Genomic DNA, 19,037 nt, shown 5'->3' on the forward strand with positions numbered 1-19,037 from the left:
GCCACCAGCCATATTGCTCGTTCTGTGTGTGATTTCCTGCAAGACAGGAATGTCAGTGTTCTGCCATGGCCAGCGAAGAGCCCGGATCTGAATCCCATTGAGCACGTCTGGGACCTGTTAGATCGGAGGATGAGAGCTAGGGCCATTCCCCCAAAAAATGTCCGGGAACTTGTAGGTGCCTTGGTGGAAGAGTGGGGTAACATCTCACAGCAAGAACCAGCAAATCTGGTGCAGTCCATGAGGAGGAGATGCACTGCAGTACTTAATGCAGCTAGTGGCCACATCAGATAGTGACAGTTACTTTTGATTTTGACCCCCCCTTGTTTCAGGTACACATTATTCCATTTATGTTAGTCACATGTCTGTGGAACTTGTTCAGTTGATGTCTCAGTTGTTGAATCTTGTTATGTTCATACAAATATTTACACATGTTAAGTTTGATGAAAATAAACGCAGTTGACAGTGAGAGGACGTTTCTTTTTTTGCTGAGTGTCATTCTACTGTACTACGTACATTCACTTTAATATTGTTTTCTGTCTTTAGTTATACTTATGTATGATGGAAAACATCACTTTTGGCTCTTCAGCGAGCTGTCTGAACATTAATAGTCTATGCAGAAATATAACAATTGTGTACAGATACAGAGCCTTCAGAAAGTATTCAACCCCTTGGCTTTTTTGTTGTGAAACAGCCTGAATTGAAAATGGATTACATTGATATGTTGTATCACTGGCCTACACACAATACCCCATAACGTCAAAGTGAAATTATATTTCTTAGAAATTTTAACAAATTAATGAAAAATGAAAATCTGAAATGTCTTGAGTCAATAGGTATTCAACTCTTTTGTTATGGCAAATTTGCTCAACAAGTCACATAATACGTTTTTTTTTATGACTACCTCATCTCTGTATCCCAACACATACACTTATCTTTAAGGTCCCTCAGTCGAGCAGTGAATTTCAAACACAGATTCAACCAGAAAGACCAGGGAGATTTTCCAATGCCTCACAAAGAAGGGCACCTATTTGCAGATAGAAAAACAGACAATGAATACCCCTTTGAGCATGGTGAACTTATTATTTACACTTTGGATGATGTATCAATACACCCAGTCAATACAAAGATACAGGCGTGCTTCCTAACTCAGTTGCCGGAGAGGAAGGAAACAGCTCAAGGATTTCAGCATGAGGTCAGAGTTTAACGGCTGTGGATGGATCAACAACGTTGCAGTTACTCCAAAATACTAACCTAAATCACATAGTGAAAAGAAGGAAGCTTGTACAGAATAAATATTCCAAAACATGCTTTCTGTTTGCAATAAGACATAAAAGTAAAACTGCAAAAAATGTGGCAAAGAAGGAACTTTCCAACACAGTACATCACTGAGTACCACTCTTATATCAAATGTTCAAGCATGGTGGTGGCTCCATCATGTTATGGTTATGCTTGTCATCAGCAAGGAATAGGGAGTTTTTAAGGATAAGAAGAAACAGAATAGAGCTAAACTCAGGCAAAATCCGAGAGGAAAACCTGGTTCAGTCCGCTTTCCAACAGACACTGCGAGTCAAATTCACCTTTCAGACTATAATCTAAAACACAAGGACAAATATACACTGTGGTGTCTTACCAAGACAACGTTGAATGTTTTTGGGTGGCCTAGTTACAGTTTTCACTTAAATCTATGGCAAGACTTAAATGGCTGTCTAACAATGATCAACAATGAACTTGACAGAGCTTGAATACTTTTTAAAGAATAATGTGCAAATATTGACCAATCCAGGTGTGCAAAGCTCTTAGAGACTTACCCAGAAAGACTCACAGCTGTAATCACTGCCAAAGGTGATTGAACCATCTATTGACTGTACTGTTGAGTACTTATCAATATATACATTATTTTTATTATTATTATTATTGTTTACACAAATGTTCAAATTTTTCTTCCATTTTGACATTACAGAGTATTTTGTGTAGATTGTTGTCAGAAAATTACACTTAAATCCATTTTAATCCCACTTTGTAACATAACAAAATGTGGAAAAAGTCAAGGGGTGTGAATACTTTCTGAAGGCACTGTAACTGCCACCACACTCAACACTCACGGCACTGCAACACATTAAGTTTGAGGCCTGGCGTTCATACAGTAGGAAATTCTTACTAAAGATACAGTAGAAGACCAGCTTCATTCTTGGCCTGGAGAGCACCACTGATATCCTTCTGGGTTTACTGACACGATCTGTGTTTATGAGTAAGAGATTGATACTGTTGTCACGTCCTGACCTTAGAAGCTTTTATTTTCTATGGTAGAGTAGGTCAGGGCGTGACTGGGTTTTGTCTAGTTAAAATGTTCTATGTTGTTATGTTCTAGTTTCTGTTTTTCTATGTTGTTTTTTTGGGGGGGGATGATCTCCAATTAGAGGCATCTGGTCATCGTTGTCTCTAATTGGGGATCATATTTAAGTAGATGTTTTTCCCACCTAGATTTCTGGGAGATTATTTTGAGTTAGTGTATGTTGCACCTCTTCGTCACGGTTTGTTGTTTTTGTTTATTAGTTTATTGTATGTCTTGCATAGTTTCACAGTTAAATAAAAATGTGGAACGATACACACGCTGCGCCTTGGTCTCGTTCATATGACAACCGTGACAACTGTACCTTTGCCATCTACCTCTCCTGGACGTGGGTCCCTTGTTGTATCTGTAAGGACACATTCAGTGAGCATAAATGTAACACCCATCTTATTCTGTGAGCATACATGTCATAAATGATACAGAATGATATCAATAACCTCAACCAATGATGAGCATTCAAAGATATGCCAGACAACCCTAACTGTATGCCGTTTCTTTTGTGCTCAGTGTTCTTCCTCATGATCCAGTCGATAGCCACCAAGAAGTGAAATGGTGACAGTGGATATCCCTGTCTCACACCAATCAGAACAGCCATAACTAAACTGTTATAAAATTGTTTGAATATGAGTGGTCTACAGAAATATCACACTCCAAGTACTATGACAAACGGCCTGTTGTTAGATAGGCTGAGACAGTGGGGATTGATTTTTGATTTAATTTGGATCTCTTTTAGTCCCCATTTGGACTAATCTTCCAAGAGTCTTTAAAACATTAAAATACAATTTATAATACGAACACACTTTCACATATAACACACTATTACAAACATACATAATATACTAACATAATGACCCAATAAATACTCAATCTAAAAAATATTGATTCTTCATCTACTATAGTCCCACAACATTTCTATGTATTATATTTAAATTGTTTTAAAATAATGTTTACATTTATATATTGAAAGGTTTCTGGTTTGCTCAGTTAATTTATTCAATTTCTTTATTGCTCTAAATTGAAATGTTCTTTTGCCTATTTCTCTTTTCTGTCTGGATAACATATAGATGGTGGACAATCTATTCCTAGTGTTTACGGAATGTCTGTCTCTTATCAACTGAATACCATTGTGAATAGAACTTAGCCGTTTTAAATTATGTATATTATGAAATAAAATAATCATGTTTTTTTCAATTATCTTGTCGATTGATAACCACCCAAGAACATTGCGCATGACTGCAACAGAAGAACCATATCTCCACCTTAAAACAATCCTTGCTGCTTTGTTCTGTGCAATCTGCAGCCTCCTAACTTCACTTGCTGATGCATTTCCCCAGACCACAGAACAGTAGTTCACCTGACTCTCAATTAATGCTTGTGTTATTTGCTGATGATTTTTTCCTGGTAAATATTTAGCTATCCTTCTGATTATGCATGCTGTTTTAATATTTTTTTTTACATAGATTAGTTATTTGAGACGACCATGATAAGCAGTTGTCTAGCTGCACTCCCAATAGTTTGGTTTCTGCCACCAGAGTTTCTGCCACCAGATCCTGCTGCGCTACCACTGGAAACGACTTGTTGGGTGACACAATACGTACGTGATACGCTGAAGCCGAAAACTCCCTTGTAGTCCTTCAGCAGCTTCTTCAGCAGAGTGCTCTTCCCTGCCCCTGAGGGGCCACTTATGACAACAGGCCTGGGTCCTGACATAATACTGACGCAAAGGGAGAGAGGGATTGAATACAACTAAAGATTTTGTTACAGGACACGTGTGGCTATGATATGCATAATAACAATATGATTCTTACGAATTGCATCTTTCTTTCTTGGTTGACTGAACTTTAGTAATTTCCTGTAGAGACAAACGTGAGAAAATGTATGGAGACCCCTACCGACTGAATCAAATTTTGAGAATTCTACTTTGTCCCTATTCTACATGCAGACAATCATCCTCTCTTCAGACTCACCTCAATAAGAACACTTTGCAACTTCTCATAAGCCTCCTCTAAGTCATCATTGACAATAAGCATGTCAAACACTCCAGGCTCGTTGCCTAAAATAGGAAAGTGATAAAATAAGGCATTGCATGGATTATTATTGGTTCCATCCATATTTTCCAAAGACTTTCAGTACAACTATGTCTATATGGGACAGTAAGGGGGACCTACTGAGCTCCATGTCAACCCGTGCTGCCTCCAGACGCTTCTGCAGACTCTCCTCTGTCTCCGTATTTCTGTCCCTCAGACGCTTTTCCTGTACACATCAATTGTCCCTAAAGCTATTACAATATCTACATTTCAAGAGTACATTCATACATTTCAAGAGACTCATGTCACTAGCTCAAGGATGACATTTCCAAGGGCTAGCACATGTGACCCGTTTCAAGATGTCGCACATCACTACTTTGCAGAAGAGGCAAAAGGTGTTTTTGGGCAGAATGGCTTCTTGAACATGTGAACTTTCATGTGCTTTAATAACAAACTTGTATGCCATCTGTAAATACTAGTAAACATGTTCAATTACAAGCCTAGTTGGTTTAGCCACTGAAAAAGGCAGGAACCTTCCCACTTGCCATGATTGGTTCAGATAATCGATGGGTTGGACATGCTGAGAGAGGAGTTCAGATTGGTTTGCCATGTAGCCCACTTCTGTCTATAACATGAGCTGCTCAGTATGTGTAGTAGATCATCCTGGCTACCACAGCTTTTTTGAAAGACAACATTGGTGCCCCGAATTTAGCAGACGCTATCGACAAAGATCAGTGGGAAAAGGTTGTGATGGACTGGTGTTACTTTCTGCACACGGTTGACCGGAGTGACTTGACACAATAACGGGCCAAACAAGCTATAGCTAGCTACAAACCAAATGGAAAATACACGCTTCTGTGAAGCATTCATCCATATATACGGGTAAGAGTCTAGCTACATTTTCAGATATTATATGTTTCTAATTTGGTCAGAAAGTCGTTTTCATTGCAAGTTAAAGAGTACTAGTGAATGTTAGCTTGCTGGCTCGTGTATGATATGTGTAGTAATATTATTCGTATCTCAGAAATATATTTGCATTGCTAGTTATAGCCTAATGTTAGCTAGCTAGCTAACATTGAACCTAGTTGGTTAGCTTTAGCTACCTGCAGATTCATACTCATTTCATGGGTGGTAGCTAGCGATGCCAATTGTTTGTACTGTAGCTGTGGGTTGGGAATATGGTTCATCGTTTAGCTAGCTAGCAAGCTACATGTCTAAACAAAAGACTTCACTTCGCAAAAGAATGATTACATGACCCATCAAATTAGCCAGGCGTGTCTGGAGGAGATTACGGCCATCTATTATATTTAATGAATATGTGTACATGTCTAGACAATAGTGACCCATCCACTTAAGCTAGATGTGGCTGGGTGATGGTTATAGCATTTCATTCACATGATCCATCAATTTAGTCAAGTGTGTCGGGTAAGCGTCATCTAATAATAAAAAAATATTTATATTATATTTTTATCTGGACACTTTGAAAGTCAGATTAGGATATAGACCAAGGACTAGATAAAGTGTATTTTTACCTGGAGTTTTACCTTATTGTAGGCTACTACTTTCACCACTTTTAGTCTTGAAATCTTTGGTTATTTACCTTAAAGAGATGGGTGGGGCTAAGGCTTAAGAGGGTGTGAACGATGCTGAATAGGTGTAGACAAAGAAGAGCTCTCCAGTAGGTGTACCAAAACATTCAAGGGGCATTTTCTCAAAAGTGGGGTTACAAGTTTATCAAATTTCAAAGCAGAATAACGTTCCCATTCTTCCTCATCTGCAGTGTATGATATACCATTTTGTAGCTCTGAGTCTCTATTTTTATCCAATAGCGGTCCAAGCACAGAACATTGAGGAATGCCAAAATACACAGTAGTACCCTTTGCGTTGTATGATTGTGGACTTGCTGCAGAGTTCACAGTTGCACAGCCAGGATAGTCTGCATTCCATTGTGACATATGTCTACACCTCAATAGGAGTATATCAAATTAGGTTCTTAAATGTTTCATAATGGGCCATGCTGACTATTGCGGCTCTGAACTCTGAATTGGGCATTACCAGGATCTCCATAGAGGGGGGCTGGATAGAGACATAGATAGGATCCAGGTCAGTCTGCTTGATGTTCCTCACTCCCTGGATGTCCACATCCAGAATGCAGATGAGACCATTGGCCCGCACTTCGTCTACAGAAGACTTGCTATGTAGAAAACAGAAAATATAAGTTACGTTCATTCATTGTTTCACAATTCCATTGAACAGCAGAAACAAGAACATATGCATCTTTCCACCTGGATATGCACAGTAGGCTTACAACATGGGGGCTTTTAAACAATAAATATGGACAGCGTTAGAGTGACACCTCACACCAGTGACTATTCCTCACATGCTCCAGTATGACTAGGCTAGAGGATAGTGACATTAATCCTAACACCAAAGGCAGGGTCCAGTTGTTCTCCGATAGCGTCAAGACTTATCCTCAGCAGGGGAGGGACAGATTAAATGGGACACTGCAGATCATGAGCTCTACGGTGGCTCCTGTGCTATCTTGATATGTACAATGGAGGATAAAGCTAATTCTGTCCCAGGGATCACAATGGACCAGCTCTTAAAGGAGAAGTTCACTTTTCTTTTAAGCAAATCTGTATTTTGGATGTAAATGGCATGTTATAAAAGAGTCCAGACAGTTTTTTTGCAATTTCACTTGGTTTTGAGAAACTTACCCCAACCAGCGATATAGTTCCTCATGCTCGTTCTGCAGTGCCAGGGTGTGAGTAAAACAAGCTCCCAAAACACCCGAATACATCCTTTTTAAAAAACGGCAACACTCTCAGTATAGTGATGCAGGTCTTTAGATTTTGTACAAATGAAATTGGTGTCATTCCAAACTTTATCCTTAACGTTATTTTCCATTTTGTGTGACTCGAGCGGTTTCCCTTATCCATCTATGATACTTCTCTGTGTAGCCCGTGCATGCCCATTCGGAAAAGTATGTCTTGAGTTGCACAAAATGTAATATAATGTTGCGGATAAAGTTTGTAATGACACAATTTCATGGGTAAAACACACAGATCATTGCCGTTTCTAATAGGGCGTATTTGTTTTTAGTTTCTTTAGCTTTTGTTCATATTTTATCCACGCCCAGGCACTGCAAAACGAACAGGAGGAAGTGTATCGCGGGTTGGGGTACATTTCTCAAAACCAATTTGGTTAAAAAGTGAACTTCTCCTTTAAAGTTATCTATTCAATGCCATGACAGTATAATCACTTGTGGGTTCTAGTCACTAGTGGAACAATTACTGTACTTGTTTATTTAAAACCCAATGAACTAGCATACTCTTCCAAAACTGCAGTACCATTCCCCACATTCTCAGGTAAAAAATAAACACATAAAGATTCCTGGATTTCCTGCCTATTCCCTCCTGATTCCAGGAATCTTTCATCTGGGATTTCTGGAAAACCTGAGAAGTCACCGGAATTTTGCAACTCTAACTGTAAGACATTTTGACGTCAACAGAAAGTTATCAAAATGTACTCTACCTTGTTCCATACAGGTTCCCTGAAAACTCTGCATTCTCAATGTATGTCCCATCGTCAATATCCTCCTGCATAGCCTCCCTGTTTGAGAAGTGGTAATCTTCAAAAAGACCGGAGAGGAGAGTAATCAGTTAATTGCTGAAGCCAGTATTTAAGTTACAAAATCCGAAGTGAAAACCAGAAGTTACAAAACCAGCTTGATTAAAAGCCTGGAGAGTATCACTGATACCCATCTGGGATTACTAACATGACTGAGATGGGTTTACTGACATGATCTGTGTTTATGAGTGAGAGAATGTTACTGTACCTTTGCCATCTACCTCTCCTGGACGTGGGCTCCTTGTTGTATCTGTAAGGACACGTTCAATGAGCATAAATGATCAACATCCATCATCAACATCCAGTCATACAGAATGCCATCAATAACCTTAACCGTATGTGCATTCAAAGACGTGCCAGACAACCCTAACTGTATGCCGGTTCTTTTGATTTCAGTGGTCTTCCTTGCAGCCAGCAAGAAGAGGAATGGAGATAGAGGACATCCCTGTGTCACACAGATCAGCACAACCATAACTAAACTGGACATGGATGGTATACAGAAATATCCCACCCCAAGTCCAATGACAAACAGCCTATGCTTGGATACAAATTGGATACACTAACCCAGACCAAAGTCCTATGACAAACGTGGCCTAGAGGTAGAGAAGGCTGAGACAGTAAGGACAGATAGGGCCTACTGCTGTCCCACTTCCTCCCAGACAGGATATTGGGATAGGAGTCAAATGGCGGGTGAAGCACAAACGTACGTGACACGCTGAAGCCAAAGACTCCATCGTAATCCCTCAGCAGCATCTTCATAAGAGTGCTCTTCCCTGCCCCCGAGGGGCCGCTCAGAACAACAGGCCTGGGTCCTTCCATAACACTGGAGAGGGAGAGAGGAATTACAATGAAAGATACAGTCAAAAACCCTTTTGTAATGTAAAATGATGTACATTTACCAATGCATTTGCTACACAAATAATCTTCAACTAATTTAATTGAGCCACGCAATCTGTTTTCGACACTTTGGGATAATTTGGGCATGAAATTAAAGCATACTAACTTTTGGACAAAAATGCTTCAGTTAGTATTTGGTGGCACCAGGCAGGTAAACAAAACCAAAGCATGGATTGTTGTCTCTCTTTGTACAAAGACTGCTTATAGGGTAGTCGAAATCTGTGCACGGTTGTGTGACAATAGTGACCTTCTATGCAAAGTAGCGAAGACTGGCGTAGCCTTTCACTATTCAGTAGCCCACCACTGTCTAGCCTGCCGCTACCACAACCAGGAACAGATATACCAAACAAAAAGGAATGAAGCACACTCAAGATTTATTCTGTAACCTTCAAAATTATTAAGTCAGGCCCTGGCTAACTCCACTCGTAGGAGCCAATCTGCGTAGAGTGCTTGGAAGCTAACCAGCTAGCGAGCCTATAGCTGAGCAGTTCTTCCTCTGGCCTTAGGCCCAGATGCTAACGTCTAATCCACTGATCGAGTGAATAAGCCACTATGATTTAATGGCTATGCCACGATCAGACATGGGGGGGGGGGGGGGGGGAAGCCATGTGACTGCACATTAGGACCACACAATGAGTGTCAAGAGGATAAAGGGTTAAACACAAAACCCACAAAAACCTTAAGAGAAATTGCATTTTCTACCCCTGAGTGTTTAATCTAGCTAGGTGGTCATAATCACTACTTTCATTTAGATCATAGATGTGCAGCTATTCCAGTAACACTCTGTCAGCCCTATGGGAATTATGCAATTCTTCCACGAAACCAACATTAGGTTCACAACAAATTCATCACACCAGCAATAGCCCAACTCAACATTATACAAATGGGTAGACATGTGATTTGATGGAGCAGGCTGGATGATAGAACCTTGTAAGAAGGATTAGGCCTATATTTCACGGTCCACTACAAACAGATGTCATGCTCTTAAGGTGCATTTAAAAAGGCCTTTTAATTAAGTCAATCCAGGTCAATGAGGATGATTGCATAGGAACTGGTCCAAATGGAACATCAGGTACAGAGCTGGGTCAACACCCTTACAGTGTATCTGCCAGAAGAAAGCCATATTGGTTTGTCTATTGTGACTCGGACAATAAGGATATTCCCAGATATACACCATGTTCAAATAGGTGCGTTTCAAGTCAGTCAGTAGTGGTGGCAAAACACTGGAGGTAATGTCTGAAGCTCTTCATCCTATTGGTGAAAGGATGTTCTTGCTGACTTTAGACTCAGTGGCTAATCAGCCAATCTGACCTATTTCGAGTCCTGTTTGACTCCCTATATCAATGAGGTCGTGACCATTCAAGGATGTTTCCTGGGAAAACACACTCAAAGCTGTCAAACTCTTTACTTATTTAATTGGAGTGTATACCAGACTTAACTCTAAGAGATCCATAGATCATTGAACCATCACAACCCAGGTTCCTGTCTGCTGACCTTAGTTGAGCATTTCATGAAAACAACAGACCAGACTGGCCATAATTGAATAAATGAGTTAAGGGTCTATTGCCTACCCCTTAAGATGACTCAACTTCACAAAGACAACATACTGTAGCTGTTACTGATATTATATCTAATCATTGTATAACCTTTTCAAATATACGTGGTCAATATTTCAGGGGAATCCTACTAACGCGTACAACTTATATCTCCAAGCACGGCAACAAAAGAACATTCAAGGACTACACACTTGTTAATGATTTCCAAATGTCGATGTGGAGTCCATAAAAAGCAGTTAGTTGTACATTAAGTAATTGCCAGGTTACATTGATTACTGAAGACATACCTCAGTTTCAACTTGATGTACTGTATAATAGCTATGTCCTACTGTATATTAGCTATGTCTTTCTTACATCTTTAAAGTTGTATGTTTGTCTTACCTTATCTCAGTGGCTGTACTGTGTGGCTGTAGAGAAGATGTCTCGGAGTGATTGGGACAGAGGAGAGAGCTTTACCTGGGTGTGTGTTTGTGAGTTGTTGGTAGGTGTGTGTCAGACTGACTGACATAGACAGCTTACTGGCAGCCTCAATTACCACCTCCTCCGGGCAGCTCATCAGCCAATCGCATACTGGCATGCTGGCCTTGTTTATCTGAGCCGTCCAAACAGGTAGCGCCTTAATTACTTCAAGTCATGTGACAGGACTGGCTCTGTTGGCTTCTCGGCTCCGTTGTTTCTGATTTGTCACAATGTATCACTGGTCAATCAGGTTGTCGTCCTCCGCTCTTGGCTACCAACCCCTGTTTAATGATAAACTTCTTAATGAAGGAGGAAATGTGATTAAGGGGAACAAAAGGCCACACCATCATCCACTTTAGTATACACAAACACAGTCAAGAGATATAGAGCTTGTTTGATCTAGTAGATTTGCAGTCTGTAAGTGAGAGGTGGCTGTCCTGGCATGGTTGGTGTTACATGCAACACTGATCTCACATAGAGGATGGGTCCATATTAGGGTAGTGGTGGTCTTGACATTTTGTCAGTCGGGTGATTGTCAAGCAAATAACTGCCGGTATCACGGTAATTTACCGTAATTAACATAAACACATTTAGCATCTCCTAGCTTCCATGCTTAGCCTACAAGCCACTGATGCAGACCTTTGGAACATCTACATTTTAAAAAGTATAATAAATCCATGTAATATAGCCTACACCTTCACAATAAATCCATTATTTATTTTAGACAGGTCTAAAGAAACATGATATGACAAAAATGTAGTCTATTTCAGAAGAACAGAATTGCACACTCTGAGTTGTCCTTTTGTTAGGTCCTGATCTGGCTATGCCATATTATCACAGCTCAGGCTAAGACCCAGATGCAGACACAGGAGGCAGATAGTAAGAGTCTCAGAGTTTATTACAGTACAAGGGGCAGGCAATCGGTAGCTCAAGGCAGGCAAAGAGTTGTAATCCAAATCAGGCAGGTACAGGACGGCAGGCAGGGTCAGGACAGGCAGAAAGGTCAGAACTGGGAAGACAAGAAAAGGCTAAAACTAGAGCACAGGAAACACAGGAACACGCTGGTAGGGCTTGACGGGACAAGGCAAACTGGCAACAGACAAACAGAAAATGCAGGTATAATACACATGAGGTAATGGGAGACGCCTGTTGGGGGTTGGAGACAATCACAAGGCAGGGGAAACAATCACAAGGCAGGGCAAGATCAAGGTGTGACTGTACCCAACTAAGGGCGCAACTTGGCATCCTACCCTGGGACATACCTGGTTGACTGGGGTGTTGACAGCAGAAGTCCGCAATGAGGGCTGGGTCCAGGATATTCCTGGCGGGGACCCAACACCTCTCCTCCGGGCCATAACCCTCCCAGTCAATCAGGTACTGGAAACCCCTGCTTCGACGTCGAACACTCAGGAGGCTGTTTACCCCGCATGGCTGTTGACGAGACGGGGGAGAGGGCTGGGCCCAGAAACAGGAGACAAAGGGCTGTGGGACAGGGGTTTAATCCTAGATATATGGAAAGTGGGATGTATACGAAGGGTGCGGGGCAACAGAAGGCGAACAGCAGAGGGCCTAAGGACCTTAGAAATGGGGAAAGGGTCGATAAAACGGGGGGAAAGTTTGTGGGACTCCACCCGGAGGGGCAGATCCAGAGTGGAAAGCCATACCCTCTGCCCAAGAAGGTAGCGGGGAGCAGGGGTCCGGTGGTGGCCCGCCTGTCATTGATACCTGGAGATGTTCTTGAGAAGAGCGGCTCTCTTCCAGGTTCATGCGACGGACAAACATCTGGGCAGAAGGTATGCTGACCTCTTTCTTGCTCCTGGAAGAGTGGGGGCTGATATCCCAGGGAACACTCAAAAGGTGAGACCAGTAGCAGAACAGGGAAGGGTGTTGCGGGCATATTCCATCCACATGAGTTGCTGGCTCTAGGTAGTGGGATTGGTGGAGACGAGGCAACGAAGAGTCGTTTCCAGGTCCTGATTGGCTCGCTCTGACTGGCTGTTCAAAACCAGAGGACAGGCTGGCTGAGGGTGCAGAACGCCTTCCAGATCCGGGATGAGAACTGAGGACCCGCGATCGGAGACCATGTCGACCAGAAGTCCATGGATCCGGAAGACGTCCTTGTTTGCTCACACTTCATCAGTCTCTCATTCACAATTTGGCAAGCACTTGATAATTCCTCAAATTTCCTGGCGGCATCCCCTTTGTGTGGCTGTAATGCCTGCAAAAAACAAATCCATGCCTTTTGCGGCCGGTGGCTGAATATAATCATTATAATTCCCTTCTCCCGACTGAGTGCTCCTCTCACCTCTCACTCACATGGCTCTCTCAGATATCTCAATTCTTATTAGCCAATGCCCGTCACGTGATCAGGTCCTTCTCACAGTCTACAAGTGAAGACAAACATTGGGGAAGCAACTGCAAATTCCGGGGTGCATATTGAAGATGTTGGAAGAACTGTCCACATTTACTTTTCAACAGCCAACAAGATGAGGAGGCCTAACAGACAACAAAAGCACTAGCCTATGTCAATCTACTATCCTCTATAGTACAACCGTTTACCTATTCTATTGGTTAATTGTCCTTCTCTGTGAGAAATAAATATTTAAAACATAGTCTGGGACAGTTGTGGGATGCAATAGATCCCAAGTTAATACAACCACTAGCATAAAAAATAAGTTTAAAGCAATGAGGCTGATGCAACAGATCAGAACGTTTAGCTTAAAATGTTGAACTGTTAGGCTTTTCTTCACATTATTCACGCAGCAATGTACACAAGGCAGAAGGCTATCAGCGCGAATGTTCCAAAATGCTATCATCTAGCGGAAGAACACCATTCTTAAAAGTGACCTCAAATGCGGTTATGCACGTAATGCTTTATTATAAAGGTGCATTTTTATGGTGAAAATTAGCATCCCCAAACTCACCGCCTACGTATGCCAGTTAGGCTCTACACCGGTTGGAAAGTGGATTGATGTGCTAAATTTTAAGACGTTATTTGGCCACTTTAATTGTGATACAAACCTTATCAAAACATACAGGCCTACGGGCTAGGCTACATGAAGTGTGCAACTATGATTTGAAAAAGTCCCCTCAAAAAAAGGCATGACCTGTTTCTTACCTTACTGCACACAAGCAGGGCATCATTCACAAGTGATAATACATCATTCACAAGTGATAGGCTAATACTGTCACCCATCAGACTAATATTGATTTAATACTAAATACTATATGTGTGAAATTGGTTTTGATTTACAATGGACCATTATCATGCACCGTCTTGAAACGGAGCAGGGGGAAAAAATATGTCATCTATGCACTTAAATAGCGAATGGAGGATGCTTTTCCCGTGGTTCATTTTCATGCAGGCCAGGTAGGCTATACTCCTGTTGTAAAGAGAAGCAATGTGCTTAATATTAGGAAAGTTAAGAAATAAATATGAAGTGTTTGTTACATTTTTGAATAGATTTGCATTGATGTCAGAGTGATTAGAGGGACAATAGAGTGCTGAGTACCAGGCAGTTGGCAGGTTTGGTAGGCTACTAATGACCAGCAGCAGCATCAGAGCTTGGAGAAGCCTAGTTACCGTGACTAAACGGTCACGTGGAATTTGACTGCGCTCGTGACTCGTGACCGCTAGTAAATGGTCACCATAACAGTCCCAATCCAGATGCTCCTTCCCCTTGGGTCCCCCACCCGTCTCAGGTGAGGTGTTGGTATGACGTGTTATTACATGTGACACTGGCATCTAACTCAATTCCTGGAAGGTTTATTTCGCTCCTCCCTTGTAGTTAATTGATTAATTAAGGAATTGATCAGTTAGGAACTTCCCTCACCTGGTTGTCTAGGTCTAGGTGATAACAACAACCAGTAGACAAATAGCTTTTCCTGGGAATTGAGTTTGACACCCCTGGCATACAGAGGATGGGTCCTGACGCTACTGATGCGTCATTGTGAAGACTCCACTTTTACTCTTTGCTCAGCCCATGGAAATAGTCCCCCCCCTCTGGCTTCATTCTCTCTCTGACCATCCCACTCTACTGCCCTACCAGGTCAGACTCCTTAGCTCATATCCTTTGTCGTGGACGGTCAGAACCTGAAAAACAGCTTAGTGGCTTAGTCTTGACCTGACCTGGGCTGGGCTGGACTAATCCTGAAGTAACCCATTTGTTTCTTAAAGGACAATTGCATAGACATACAGTATATCAAGGCTCCGGACTGGACAGATCAACATGCAAGGAGCTGCTTGGCTTTTTATGATGGAACAAATCACACCAAAGATATGGACAACAGGTCAGGACTAATTCGTAGAACAGTGAACATCATTTAGATCAAGAGACTTCGGTAAAACTTTATAAAAACTTTCATGAATAAGAATTAAGGAACTATTTATGAACTAAATAAGTATTTCATTTTTTTGGTAAAAGTACAATTCATAAGCCTAACAATAATCATTTACAAAGCATTTAAACATGTATAAGCGTTTATAATTGTTTACCGGTATCCATGACAGTTGTTATAAAGTGTAAAAGCGAGATTATGGTTTTGATCTTTAACATTGTACACACATTGACTCTAAGGCCGGGATTCAATCCGATCGTGGGTTATAGGCATTGCAGCTTTTAAAGTCAATTTCCAATTTGAGCCGACACATGCAGCTTTACCGTGAATGGGATCTATGCGAACACGGGAACATTGCCTTTAAACGTCGCAGTGCCTATAACCCTCGATCAGATTGAATCTAGGCCTAAATCAAAAATCAGTGGAATAAATGTTTTTCAATTGATGTCGTTAGTGTAGATATTTTTTTTATATATATTTATGCAATAACCATCTTTTTTAAAGACACATTGTTTTTTTTGTAACATTGATTAATTACACGTTGTACTCCTGTACAAAGAAACACAACCTAAACGACAAACACAAAATAATTAATCTCAGAATATGACAATTGCTATGTTCACACTTTCCTCCCACCCTAACTAACCAAAAAGCATGACTTTATAAGAACATGACCGTAAACACAACGGGAGTGTTCATCTTTTTCACATACACAATGTAAAACATACACAAAACTATTTACATGTGCTTCATCTTGATAAAAACAGACAATTATTATTTCTAAAAAGAGTATACAGTATATAATAATAGTCCAGAGTGATCTAAATCCATCTGAAAGCTTTCTTTCAGTGCCTGAGCGCTGAGAATACTTCAGTTCTTGTCATTTATATACCTTATGGTGATTAATGGATTGAGCACAGAGTCCTTCTCTTAGAACTGTCCTGGCTCACTAAAGGTGGAGGTGAGCTTGGTACATTACGAATACCATCCAGCTGGGCAAACCAAAGGTGAAATGTCAAACCTAAAACGTCAAAGGACATTGAGGACTGATCGTTGTGCAATACCCAGTCATGGGTACCATCTATTCATGAGGTGCGTGCCTACTCAGTTCGGAAGGTGGGTGGGTGGGGTGGGGTGGGGGGGTGGGGGGGGGGGGTAGATTAAGGTGCAAAGTCAAGGGTGATCTCTGACAGGCCAGCTGCCCTTATGTCCCCCTCAAAGGTCTGTGCTTCCCCCGCCGGGTTACAGATACACCCGTCTCAGGTCCCCAGGTGAAGTTATGGTGTTACACTGTGGACAAAGCTTCTTAGCCCCCTAGAAGACAAAACACAGCAATGTGTGACTGCTTTACAGAAATACCATTTGTTGTATGTAATATCTCTTATACCATGCTCCTTAGCTTAGCATTATCTGACAGGATTTCTTTCCGTTTTTCTTTATTCTTACCAGTGTGCGGAGCCAGCACTCCTCACAGTGGACGTGCCAGCACTGGATGGAGGTGAGGGGTGTAGTATATGTGTCCTATAGGGACAGGCACACAGACAGACAGACAGACAGACAGACAGACAGACAGACAGACAGACAGACAGACAGACAGACAGACAGACAGACAGACAGACAGACAGACAGACAGACAGACAGACAGACAGACAGACACACAGAGAGAGAGACAGTATGGGATTACAGTGCTACACAGTGCTACACATTCCACATTCTGTCCTCTTCCCGCTCTGATTAAATGGGAGACAGCTGTCACTAGATGGCGCTAAGTGTCTGTATCTGCTGTATTAGTGCCGCTTGAGAGGATGGATGAGTGGATGGATGAGTTAAGTCGCTAGGATGGATGAAACAGCTTTCCACATTTTGTTACGTTACAGCCTCATTCTAAAATGAATTAAATCGTCCCCCCCCCCCCCCCCAATCAATCTACACACAATACCCCATAATAACAAAGCAAAAACTGGGTTTTAGATTTGTTTAAAATGTATAAAAAATGAAACACTGAAATATCACATTATCACAACATCACATATTCAGACCATTACTCAGTACTTTGTTGAGGGCATTTGGCAGTAATTACAGCCTCGAGTCTTGTTGGTGTCATAATATAAGTCGTACTCATCCTTAAAAATGTCGTACTGGAGAGAAGAGGACCAAAACGCAGCAGGTATGTGCAGGCTCATCTTGACTTTTATTAACTATCAAAAATGAACACCCAAAATAACAAAGAACTCACGAGAATGAACGAACAACCAACAGTCTGGCAAAGCATAGGCTCAACACAGAACAATTCCCCACAACCCCAAAGACAAACACACACACCTATATAGGACTTCCAATCAAAGGCAACTATACACACCTGCCTTCAATTGGAAGTCCCAATCATCAACCCAACATTTAACAAACACAAACATGCCACGTCCTGACCAAAACTAAAACACTAGCTCCATCTGCTGGTCAGGACGTGACAGTACCCCCCCCCCCCCCTCAAGGTGCAGACCCCGGAATGCACCTAAAAAAGAAAAACAAGAAAAACAAGAAAATCCCGAATACCCCAACAAAAACCCAACAAACAATAACCCCTAAACCATAAGGGAGGGAAGGGAGGGTGGCTGCCGTCAACGACGGCACTGTGCTACACCCTCCCTCCCCGACCCACCTATCCTGGAGGTGGCTCAGGTGCAGGCCGTTCCAGGCTGTCGGGGCAGTCTGGCAACTCGGGACAGTCGGGGCAGTCTGGCAACTGGGGGACAGGTCTGGGCAGTCTGGCAACTGGGGGACAGTCTGGGCAGTCTGGCCACTCCGGCAGTTCAGGGCAGTCTGGCCACTCCGGCAGTTCAGGGCAGTCTGGCCACTCCGGCAGGTCAGCGCAGTCTGGCCACTCCGGCAGGTCAGCGCAGTCTGGCCACTCCGGCAGGTCAGCGCAGTCTGGCCACTCCGGCAGGTCAGCGCAGTCTGGCCACTCCGGCAGGTCAGCGCAGTCTGGCCACTCCGGCAGTTCAGCGCAGTCTGGCCACTCCGGCAGTTCAGCGCAGTCTGGCCACTCCGGCAGTTCAGCACAGTCTGACCTCTCTGGCGACTGTTGACTGGCGGGCAGCTCTGACGACTGTTGACTGGCGGGCAGCTCTGACAACTGTTGACTGGCGGGCAGCTCTGACGACTGTTGACTGGCGGGCAGCTCTGACGACTGTTGACTGGCGGGCAGCTCTGACGACGACTGATGACTGGCGGGCAGCTCTGACGACGACTGTTGACTGGCGGGCAGCTCTGATGACGACTGTTGACTGGCGGGCAGCTCTGATGACGACTGTTGACTGGCGGGCAGCTCTGATGAGGACTGTTGACTGGCGGGCAGCTCTGATGACGACTGTTGACTGGCGGGCAGCTCTGGTGACGACTGTTGACTGGCGGGCAGCTCTGATGACGACTGTTGACTGGCGGGCAGCTCTGGCGACGACTGTTGACTGGCGGGCAGCTCTGACGACGACTGTTGACTTGCGGGCAGCTCTGATGACGACTGTTGACTGGCGGGCAGCTCTGGCGACGACTGTTGACTGGCGGGCAGCTCTGATGACGACTGTTGACTGGCGGGCAACTCTGATGACGACTGTTGACTGGCGGGCAGCTCTGATGACGACTGTTGACTGGCGGGCAGCTCTGGTGACGACTGTTGACTGGCGGGCAGCTCTGATGACGACTGTTGACTGGCGGGCAGCTCTGGCGACTGTTGACTGGCGGGCAGCTCTTGCCCCATCAAACAGCCCTTGTGCCCCCCCCTAA

At 42.9% G+C, this 19,037-nt stretch overlaps 3 protein-coding genes across 4 annotated transcripts in view; all 3 read right to left on the reverse strand.

The window, feature by feature from the left end:
- LOC145850255 (guanylate kinase-like) overlaps nt 1–4,198 on the reverse strand; it is a 21,807-nt gene extending 17,609 nt beyond the window's left edge. For both annotated transcript variants that reach the window (XM_082956722.1, XM_014215891.3), the window contains exons 1-3: nt 4,159–4,198; nt 3,949–4,064; nt 2,655–2,696 (exon numbers count right to left, since the gene is read on the reverse strand). In XM_082956722.1, coding sequence (XP_082812848.1) covers nt 2,655–2,696; nt 3,949–4,060 — 154 coding nt within the window. In that variant the 5' untranslated portion in view covers nt 4,061–4,064; nt 4,159–4,198. The remainder of the gene's footprint in view (nt 1–2,654; nt 2,697–3,948; nt 4,065–4,158) is intronic.
- On the reverse strand, nt 4,155–10,948 carry LOC106613532 (guanylate kinase). The gene is made up of 8 exons (XM_082956584.1): nt 10,842–10,948; nt 8,715–8,830; nt 8,216–8,257; nt 7,912–8,008; nt 6,433–6,571; nt 4,519–4,603; nt 4,318–4,403; nt 4,155–4,202 (listed from the first exon to the last, which is right to left on the reverse strand). The coding sequence occupies exons 2-8, from the start codon at nt 8,824–8,826 to the stop codon at nt 4,155–4,157; spliced, it is 609 nt and encodes a 202-aa protein (XP_082812710.1). The 5' UTR covers nt 8,827–8,830; nt 10,842–10,948.
- A 4,759-nt stretch (nt 10,949–15,707) lies between these two features.
- LOC106613460 (E3 ubiquitin-protein ligase RNF220) overlaps nt 15,708–19,037 on the reverse strand; it is a 54,470-nt gene continuing 51,140 nt past the window's right edge. The window contains exons 14-15 of the mRNA XM_082956585.1: nt 16,704–16,778; nt 15,708–16,571 (exon numbers count right to left, since the gene is read on the reverse strand). Coding sequence (XP_082812711.1) covers nt 16,500–16,571; nt 16,704–16,778 — 147 coding nt within the window. The 3' untranslated portion in view covers nt 15,708–16,499. The remainder of the gene's footprint in view (nt 16,572–16,703; nt 16,779–19,037) is intronic.

Source organism: Salmo salar, chromosome 10 (genome assembly GCF_965601325.2).
Source record: "Salmo salar chromosome 10, fSalSal1, whole genome shotgun sequence".
In the NCBI taxonomy this organism is placed as follows: Eukaryota; Metazoa; Chordata; class Actinopteri; order Salmoniformes; family Salmonidae; genus Salmo; species Salmo salar.